Source organism: Opisthorchis viverrini (assembly GCF_000715545.1).
Source record: "Opisthorchis viverrini unplaced genomic scaffold opera_v5_77, whole genome shotgun sequence".
Taxonomy (NCBI): Eukaryota; Metazoa; Platyhelminthes; class Trematoda; order Opisthorchiida; family Opisthorchiidae; genus Opisthorchis; species Opisthorchis viverrini.
Genome location: NW_008751733.1, coordinates 120223 through 130481, shown reverse-complemented (window position 1 = coordinate 130481; position 10259 = coordinate 120223). Strand labels below are relative to the sequence as shown.

At 43.1% G+C, this 10259-nt stretch overlaps 1 protein-coding gene across 1 annotated transcript in view; it reads left to right on the top strand.

Moving 5' to 3' along the window:
* Window positions 1-426: 426 nt before the first annotated feature.
* The window catches only part of T265_04564 (hypothetical protein), a gene marked incomplete at both ends in the record, with an annotated part of 29743 nt that continues 19910 nt past the window's right edge, over window positions 427-10259 (top strand). Inside the window, one exon of the mRNA XM_009169339.1 lies at window positions 427-2067. Coding sequence (XP_009167603.1) covers window positions 552-2067 — 1516 coding nt within the window. The remainder of the gene's footprint in view (window positions 2068-10259) is intronic.

Sequence of the window (10259 nt, the reverse complement as noted above, 5' to 3'; positions counted from 1 at the left end):
GCCTTCGTAGATTGTTCACCAAAATGTCATCGATTGTAGGTCTGATGTAAGATTCAGTTCTACCACGGTTCGACGAATCTACTTCTGGCAATCGATTGGTCTGTGCTGTTCGCCCGGCAGCCGAAGCTGATCGGTGCACAACGCTGGTTTTGGCGAATCAGCGTCATCTGGTGCCAGGTGCTGCCCCATACGCGTGTCTGATTGGTTACGAAGCTAAGCGAATTCACATTGTGCCAAACAAAAACAGCACACACGACGGCGGTTCTGCGTGCATGTGTCCGTGCAGGTGACAGGGTACTGTCAACACCGCTTCCGTTCACCCCTTTGTCTATCCAAATCAACTGTGTTTCTTACCCCTCCCTCCCCGTTCCGCACGAATACAGTTGGTTTCTCTGGAAGGGTTACAGGTGGCCGACTGGGTGAATCGAACAGTGCTGTGTGGACAGGTTTTGTCCGTCTGACTTGGAGAAGCGTCTACTGTTAATACGAATCTGAATTGATTATTGCTCACTATATCACGACCTCGGTCTTCGCGATTCCTACCATTCAGCATGACCGATGGCTTTCACAGCTCTGCGCCCGTTTTTTATCCCACCTATCCGAATTCGGACATGGACCATTTCAGACATATTTCTGTCAAAATAAGCGCAGCGCCGAGTCTCACGACCACATTGCATGGAACTGAGAATGGTATTTACCCGACAGACAACATAACTGCGCTAGAAGACATTTCTACGCATTATATTCAACAACAACAGCAGCAACACTATCTCCATCCAGACCCTTCATATCGGTACCCCATAGAAAGCGATAGTGAGCGTGACCAGTTATCACACGGCGCCCATCCTCTCGAACATTCCAGTTTACATGTTCACGTACCTGCCAACATTCCACCACCGGAAGCAACGTCTTCACCGGATCTTTTATCCACACAGCGGCAGCAACATCAACAATATGGACACACCGATGCGGTTGATGCGATAAATCCGTCAGGCGACACCATCCACTGGCCCAAAGTTATTAATAACACTACACATGATCTTAAAAAAATGGTTAATTGGTCATCCTCACCTTCCAACATTCGAAGTCCAATGAACCCTCTTGGATCCGTCAATCCAAGGGAGTATTTTGTGGACAGTGCGAATTTCCAGCTCCACCATTCAACTCAGCTGCAAACAGACCCCCATCCTGTTGCTGTTCATCCGTTCACAAACAACCAGGGCTATTGCTTTCCACAGACAAGAGAACACGACAACAGCATTGTGGCCAGTAACGAATCTGGCCATGAACCGATATCTCCACCGTTTCCTACTGGAAACCCCGAACCCAAGTCATCTCCACAAAATGTGCCATGGAATTCCAAACTGGATCAGTCACACTACACTCAATTTACCACAAATTATACCGATATTCCCATCATGATGTCGTACTTGACTGGTTCTATGTGTCAGGAGTTCGCAATGGTCAATGGAATCGGTCAGCTGAAAGAGACCGGTCACCGGTCCGGTAGCCCACAATTAGCTCAACCCTCACTGGCACCCGGTGGTTGCGGTGACACCAACTTGTCGTCCTCTTATCAGACTAGCCCGGGAGATTCCAGCAGTGATCCCTGTGGCACCCTATCGATGGAGCGTACATCAAGCTATCAGAGTCACTTCGAATCGGGCAGCATGAGTGGTGGTGGTGGCTGTACTGATACACGTATTTTCCAACCTGGCCTCAAGTGTGAGCCTAACCAGGAGTCCTCCATGAATAACTGTGCCTCTCCGCGTTCCACGGAGTTACATAACTGTGCAGAATATTCAGTTCATAAGCGAGACAGCGTTCAAGATACTGGAGATGAGCAAAGACCACGTTCGAATATTTGCCAGCCAAATAATGGCCGAATTCATCGTGTGAATACTCCACAAGGCAATACAGGGATGGTTGCGGACCCTGAATTTGATGACACTGCTCAGTCGGACAAAGACACACAACGTACAAACGAAGAAGGTTCAGACTCAGGATGCAAGTCAGCAGAAGAGAGAGGAGTGCATGAAGTGGATAACGGAAAGAAAGGCAATACGAGTAAGCAACATTCTTTATCTGTAGTAGAGTACCCATTTAAGAGTGGCCAAAATTCAGCAACTTAGTTGATTCAGTGCATCCGGACTTTGGTAGTTTATGAAAAATCCAGGTTTGTCTGAGCGGAAGCCAGAGTAGAGATTTTATGGGATTCTTGTCCTCAGTCCAAAATGGTCAACACTCAGGTGAATGTAAACATAAAGGCATTTACGAGAAATACACTCATTTGCAAATCAATTTGGTTTTCACGAGAGACTCAACTGAATCTCTCGTTTATGATATTCTACAACTGAAAGTGCTGCACACAGGCCGCCTCATGTTTCAATCGGCACGATATTCGAGATATCGCAGTATATTTTCATAAAGGAAACTGGGGGGCTGTGCCTACCTGATGAGCCCCAAGAAGGGCGAAACCTGTCGTGGGCTGTTGAAGAGTTTCCAGCAACCTTGTGAGTGGTTTCCTCTATTAAAATAAAGGCATTTAATTTTTCGTAAATTAATTTATCTGTTGTTGCATCACAATAATAGTTTTTCCTAGTCAGAACGTTCTTACTATTGGTTAATCGAAATTTTGTAGCGCTAACAAAATCTTGGTCTATGGGCCAAGTCGACTCCACCGACATTTCACATATCCCGGTTTGGATAGACCTGACAATGCGAGGGCTGACGCCATTGAGCCAATCCAACCACATAAAAAACTTCGACAGAACTGCTTGGTCAACGACATGTTTGACAACTCATTGTGGTGAGGCAGTAATAAGCTGTTGTGGTACTAATTGGAGAATGGTCTAGACTTTTCTCTACCCAGAAAATGTATACCGTTTGTCGCGTATTGGCTCCCTTTTGCTTCTAAACATCTTGAAGAACGAGAATGAAGTTCATGTGTCCAAAGAGTTCTTGCTTGAGCAACACACCAATGATACGTGGAATCACAGAGATTTAACGGTAATCTGCTGTGGATTTGGTGTACATGTGAACTGCCAGTCACCGCGAAACCGAATGTAGGTGCGGAACACATTCATACTGATGAAAATCGAGTGATATAATGGGCATATTGAAAGTAATGTAAAGCTGTGTCAAATATATGAATGTAAGATGTTCAAACCAGAATGAAAAGTAATCTTAATTACAGACGTTTACTCGAATGGGGAGTTCGTCAACCAGAACGAAGTTACTGTCATGGACTTGTGTACGCACAAAGCCAATTTAGACTTGATTCAGTGTGAGAGTCTTGTTCAGCGTGTTTAACAATCTCTTCACTAACAATGTTGATTTACTGAGCATCGATTAATATAATTATACTCACTCCCATTCTCTTGCAGGCTATAATTTGTCAGAACTGGGTAGGCTAAATGGGTAGGCAAAAAATGACTTTCAAAAGGAACAATTTTTTCAGCATTCAGGAGATGCGGATACTATTAGGCTTGATAACTAAATTCGTCTAGCTGTGGAGAATTAGAAAAGCGTATAAACCAACTTTGGATTTACCAGTTATCTCGTCCTCAGGGCGAACAACCGGATGGACGGCTCGTTTGTAGGGTGACTGATTATCTGTCCACGTGGCTACGATTCGTCACTGCGCATTCTGGTTGGGTCTTCTAATCATCTGATTGCAATTTGTTCGGCAGCGGATAATTCTCATCATGGCTTATTTGCTCTGAAGTACGGTGAAGGATTAAAAACATGGTTCATATTTTCGAGAAATACACTCATTTGCAAACCAGTTTAGTTTTCACGAGAGACTCAACTGAATCTCTCGGTTATGATATTCTACAACTGAAAGTGCTGCACACAGGCCGCCTCATGTTTCAATCGGCACGATATTCGAGATATCGCAGTATATTTTCATAAAGGAAACTGGGGGGCTGTGCCTACCTGATGAGCCCCAAGAAGGGCGAAACCTGTCGTGGGCTGTTGAAGAGTTTCCAGCAACCTTGTGAGTGGTTTCCTCTATTAAAATAAAGGCATTTAATTTTTCGTAAATTAATTTATCTGTTGTTGCATCACAATAATAGTTTTTCCTAGTCAGAACGTTCTTACTATTGGTTAATCGAAATTTTGTAGCGCTAACAAAATCTTGGTCTATGGGCCAAGTCGACTCCACCGACATCATATTTATTCATCATACCTTACCTGCAATTCTAGCGAATCAGCTTCTGAAACCGGTTTACATAAGGGAGATTAACCTAAACTAAAGCTGGTTAGCTATCCACTCTTCCTCTACGCTGGTAGAGACATTTTAATTTTGCTTGTGCGCATTCTTCGGAAAACCGTACAGTTGACCAGTTACTGGTTCGCCAGTAGGGTAAGAGGTCACTAAAATGGTTGATACAGTATTTCTCACAAAGACTAATTTGATGCCGATGAACATCCCAGGTTTCACTCTTCCCTGGCTTTGACAACTTTTGGCGCTAAGATGGAAGCCCTGAAAAGTGGCCTGCCCGTTTTTCTAAGTGAAGTATATCGGTTGGTCTATAGAGCCGCAATGGGAAGTTCCTAACTGAACCACCAGTCATCTTGCCGGAAGGTTATTTTTAGACATGTCCACCACCTCAGTAATCACTAGCGCAGAAGGAGGGCATTGACGAGCTTACACTTTGTTTACTCAGTGAGATTTAGAACGACCCGATCAGATGTTGATGGGTTCGAATGTGTGTCGGTCAGCAGAAGATAATATAATCCTGTGCCCAGTTATCAGTCACTACCCATTTGGTCACACGTGTCTGGGTGTTCATAAGACGACGGTTCCATTGTTGCTAGGTCGATTCCAATCTGATAGCAACCGGGTAGGTCAAATCTGCATGGGTCAAGCGAGATCTGTTCCTTCCTGTCTGGGTTTTCACACAACAGAGGTTTTGTTCTGAAATATTTTGGATTTTCTCATTTCTTGTATTTCGCAACATTACGGATGATGAAATAGCAACACTAGGTGCTCAGTGTTCAAACGTGTTCCAACGGGGTACTACATCAGCAGCACTCGTGATAAGCATTGTCACGAAGGCGAAACCAATATTTAAAGCCAGTTCAGTAAGTGCTGTCCCAAAAACATCCGTTCTTATTGTCAAAGGTGATGATAACCAACGGTGCTATCGTCTTCCCAGCGGAGGTTCTTCAGTGAGAAAACTGACAAACGAAATTCTCGACATGCACTCATTCGCACACTAATTTGGCTTTGGTGAGAGACTCAAACGAATCCAAGCTGAATATGTTGCACATAAGCCGCCTCACGTTTCACTCGGTACGGTCTTCGAGATATCGTATTATATTTTATGGAAGGAATACTACTCAATAGGTCGCTGAAGTGTGACAAACCAACTTTCAGTCGAGCACAGTTTTCTAACTTAAATACATCATAGAGAACCAGAAATTTTGAAATCTCTAAAAATATGCACGGTGGCCTATTTCATGTGCTAGTTTAGCAAGAATCAACCTTTTTGCTCACCTTCAATGACAAAATAATAGCTGGTCTTTCGATTGATGCGAAATTTTGATGCACGATTCCTTTGCGTATTGCTTCTCAGGCATACTTAGTTATTGTGCTCTTAGACCACTATTTGTGTGACTCGTCAAATGGATGTGAACAATGTGGAACGTCTTCAAAGTTCGTTCTTGTGTAGTAAGGCGCCGTGGGAATGGTAGCGACCGTAAGATACATATTACTCTATGGGGACAGAAAACACTCACGCAAAGTCCACCTGATCGACTAGGATAACTTTACTTAGTACCTTACTGCATGTCGTGCATTATCTCTGCATGCACAGCAGATGGTTTCTCCCTACAGGTCAGGACATGATACCACCTTAAATGGCTTGTGTTTGGGTCACAAACATTGTATGACTTTGGTAAGAGAATACTGGCCTATCGAGCACCAATCGGAAGCCGTAAACTCTAATCGTCCGTTCGTAGTGTTTTTGTAACTTAATGGGAAATGGAAGGTATAAACCACAAGCTTCACACATCTTGTGTCCTTCAGACAGGAGTAGACTGTCGTGTTGAACCAATTCGGACCGATGACTTGTCTGCATTGCTTCGTTCTTCCTTCTTGAGTAAACTCTCTTCAATAACGATTCACCGGCTAAATATTTTGTCTTTGTATTAACGTGAGAAATGTCTAGGAGATCCCTCCTATTATTCTGTTTATGCGACTTTGTTACTGATAACAGTATCCGTCACAAGAAAGCTATCATTTTCATCAGAATGCACTGTAGATGCTTAGATGACTTCCGATTCTGGAGATAGTACAGGACAGGCTTGAGCTATGAGCAGAGATTTTGACCAGTTTGTAATTTATCTGGAAATCGGATGTACTATAAATTTGGTGTCAGATTGTTCTTCATAAGTGGCATTTTACTGCTGACGTTTCGTCACAACGACCGCTCAACTGATGAGAAAGTGATCGCAGTATACGCGCCTGATTGGGCGACAAAATTCCAAAGTAACCAATCAACTCGAACTGTCATGTACTTTGCTACTCCACCAGCACACTACCAGAAGAGTCTCAATTGGCAGATTGGATCAGAATGAGCTATTTGAATAATCAAAACTGAGAGAGCGAATCCATGTGACTGACTGGGTCATGTTTGAGTATAGCGTACGGCTCTTTCAGTCGTAGAAAGCATTTGCATTATTGATTTCGGGATTTCTCATCAGGTTGGTACATTTCTAATGATTAAAACTTATTTATTTATTCATTTAACATTATTTACCCTTATTTTAACCATTAGATATATATATATACCTGATGACGAGATCCCAAAGATATTAATGTTCGTCACTGTGCTCTTGCTCGAACCATGGGGGTACTTAAGTAATTTTTGGTTGTCTAGCTGCAACCAACCGCATAAATGTAAGTGTTGCCGAGCGGAAGATGAAATGAATTTGAAGCAGCGACTCATTCAGCTATTTCTCCATTAAACTAGCCTATTCCGGTAATAATTCACCGTTCCTATTGTGAGGGCTAGGATTACATTTAGTCGGTCGTCACACAGTGATTCGGTGACCACCGTAGGATTCGTCTGTCACATCAAGTTCGTCCGATAGACTCCAAAGAAAGACTCCTCACTTTGCTCTGAGTTGGATGCACGACTTTCTAGCAAGTCTGAAATTCCGTACAAATCCGAATAAACGGTTGGATATTAAGCAGAATAGACCAGTTCTTGAACTCCTAACACCTGAAACCAGTGACTTAATAATGTCGAAAGTAACAAAATCAAACAATTAATGTTTGCTGCCGGTGGTGCGATGGCTGACAATACTTATGTTAACATCTACTGATAATCATCACGCAACATCTGTGCCCGAGCTTCGGGCATGCTTCTAAGGCACTCAGGCCAACTAGTTTCATTCAACTGTTTCTGCCCGCAGATATTTTAGCATAGTCAGTGAAAGTCCGTGTTACGTCCTACCCGAAATCATATGGAATATTATCACCTAGAGATTCTGGATTGCTAGTCACATTTCCTTGGTTTTCCTCTTGCTGTATAAGACAGCTGTCCTGTGCACTTCTCGCTCTGTTTTGCTGTCAACCTCAGGGTGTCGACTATTGAATGAGGAAGAAAGTTTTGTACAATCGGGGACCTATAAGTAGAGTCAGTAGTATGCAAGCTCAAATGATCTCTGAATTCTTCCAAAATGGATTTGCAAATGTGGATCTCAGGGAAATTGTTTCGGGAGTATCGCATTCAGGGACAGCTGATGTCTACCGGGCTTTGCGTTAACAATCTTTTGCCACGGAAATTATCTACGGAAAAACTCAGCCTAAATTTGGAAACTATTATTAACAGATAGATACCAAGCCAAAATGTGTCCGAACTTGCTCAACATCCCCAGGTAACACCGATTCGGATCCACTTAACCTTTTGTAATTCTATCCCCGATGCCCTTCCCAAGACTGGTAGCGGATAAATCGAAGCTGCGTTATACTGCGAATGCGACGGCGGTCTCGTATACCGGGACCTTCAAGCTTCCGTAAAATCTTCATGTCGCAACCCCATCCTACCTATCACCTGCCATCCATAATTCAACATCTGGATTATCGTTCTTAGGCTCCGCAAACCACGTGTGTCAGCAAACTCTGCAGAAGTGCATTTTTAGCACATTGGTCATTAAAACTTTATTTTTCGGTCAACAATTCTGTAAAACGGGCAAACCAGGGACAGTCTACCTACGCCGAAGTTTCACGCACATGGCTACGGCCGTCGCTTACGGCACTGAACATGGGTGTCTGATTGCTAAAGCAAACAGGTATAGTATACTATGTAGATGTGACACGCTGTTCACAAGGCTTATGAACACTTTTAAATGGCGAAAGACAGGTTTCAACCTTCTTAGGGTTCTTTAGGTAGCCGCGGTCCTCGGCAAATACATTTATTTGCAAACCAGTTTGGTTTTCACCGGAGACTCGCATGAATCTCAGCTGCATTTCTGGTTTATGATGTGCTTCTTCAATTGAGTATATCCCACCAGGTCACCTAATGTTTCATTTGGTACAATACATGAAGAACCTCATAAATGAGAGATCAGGCTGGGATTCAGGTATCTCCAATCAAAACGAAATCGGCATGCAAAGAGTTCGTTTGTTGAACTTCATGCAAATCCGGTTCGAGTATAACATAAAGTTGACGGAAAATCGGGGATCACGCCAACCTAATGAACCCATAAGAAAGGCGAAACCGGTCGTGGAGTGCCGGAGTGTTTTCAGTAAACTTATAAGTAGTGTGTTTTGTCTGTGGTGTGAGTTGCGATGTCTCAGAGATCGTACAAAATGAAACACGAGGTGGTTTGGTGCAGCATATTCAGGCAAAGAAGAATTCAATAAACGAGAGAGTTCGCTGAGTGTTGTAAAAGATGTTAATGAAGCTGCTGGTGAATCGTCCTTCGAAATGTCCTATGATGGCTTCTAATAGAGACACGACTTTTATAAATTTCACGGAGCACATCACTTCTTTGCGTGTAAGTGAACTGTTTCTTGTTCGTAACAGAAATGCATTAAAGAGAAGGATATGTGGACTCAACGGAACTCCGATGGCTAAAACAATGGGTATAATTTTTGATAGCCCTTCCGTTTCAAATAAAGATATTATTTCTTCGATTTTGTTTGAATGGGCCACATTCATCAAGTTATGTAGGCCACATAACGGTGAGCAAGTCTTCAGATACTACTGATGGAAGGTACACACCGTCATTCAGCGTCCCATTTGCATGAAAAGTTCAGATAACTAGAATGACTTTGCTGTTACAGAACCGTTCAACCCAATGGTTATCTGAGCAGCCTCGTCCACATTCATTCAAGTTAAAACTGCTCCGTTATCATTCTAATTCTCAACTTGCTCTTGTCCAGCATTTAGGAAAACCAGCCTCGTGTTGACCACAGCTCGAAGTATTTCAGTTTAAAGACTTGCTTGGACAAATGTCACCATAAGCAAACCACTTTCGGTGCTCAGACTCTATCATGACCTCACGTCTCAACTAGTAAACGATCACTGGTAGATAAAACCTGTAAGCTTATATGAATTGCACTGCAACTGACTTTTCACTTGTGTGCAGTATCAAATCGACTTTGGTTAGCTGCTTCGCTCTGACAAAGAAGAGCGGCTTTTCTCTGAAGTCCGCGGCCCGCAATTTCTTGGTCAATTTAAAGGAAAACTTATGACTGCTCTGTAGCTGCTACTGTCGAACATCTCCAATTGGGACATCACTGCCAGATGTGTCTTGTAAACAGGATATAAATCATCTATCGTGAAGGGTTCGCGTAGACAGACTAATTACAGCTTTGGACCGAATCTTAATTGCAGTTGTTTCTCATGCAGTGGATGAAAAAAAGTTTTGATGCATTTTAGCCGTGACACGGAATATGGGATTTCGGGGCTACTCTTTCTTGTGGTGGGCAAAGTGTTGCGTAATAGGTCGATTGGGCGTGCAGAGTTGTAGGTCATTTTCAGGAGTGACTTCAGGTAGGTGTGTTAGTTCTACCGCCTATTCTGCCTACTGGAGTCATACTACCTTGCATACGCATTCTCACGGTGATCTCCTCAGCTTATCAGTTGAGAATTTTGACAGTTGATTAAGTTTTTGTGTAGAACAGGTAACTGTTTTTCTTGTTTCTGGCTTCACGGATGTCCCAGATTCAGTCTCTTCATCTTTGGTGGGGTGCGTATACGAAAAAAGATGAGCAGTCCAGTTTTCTTCCGCACTCA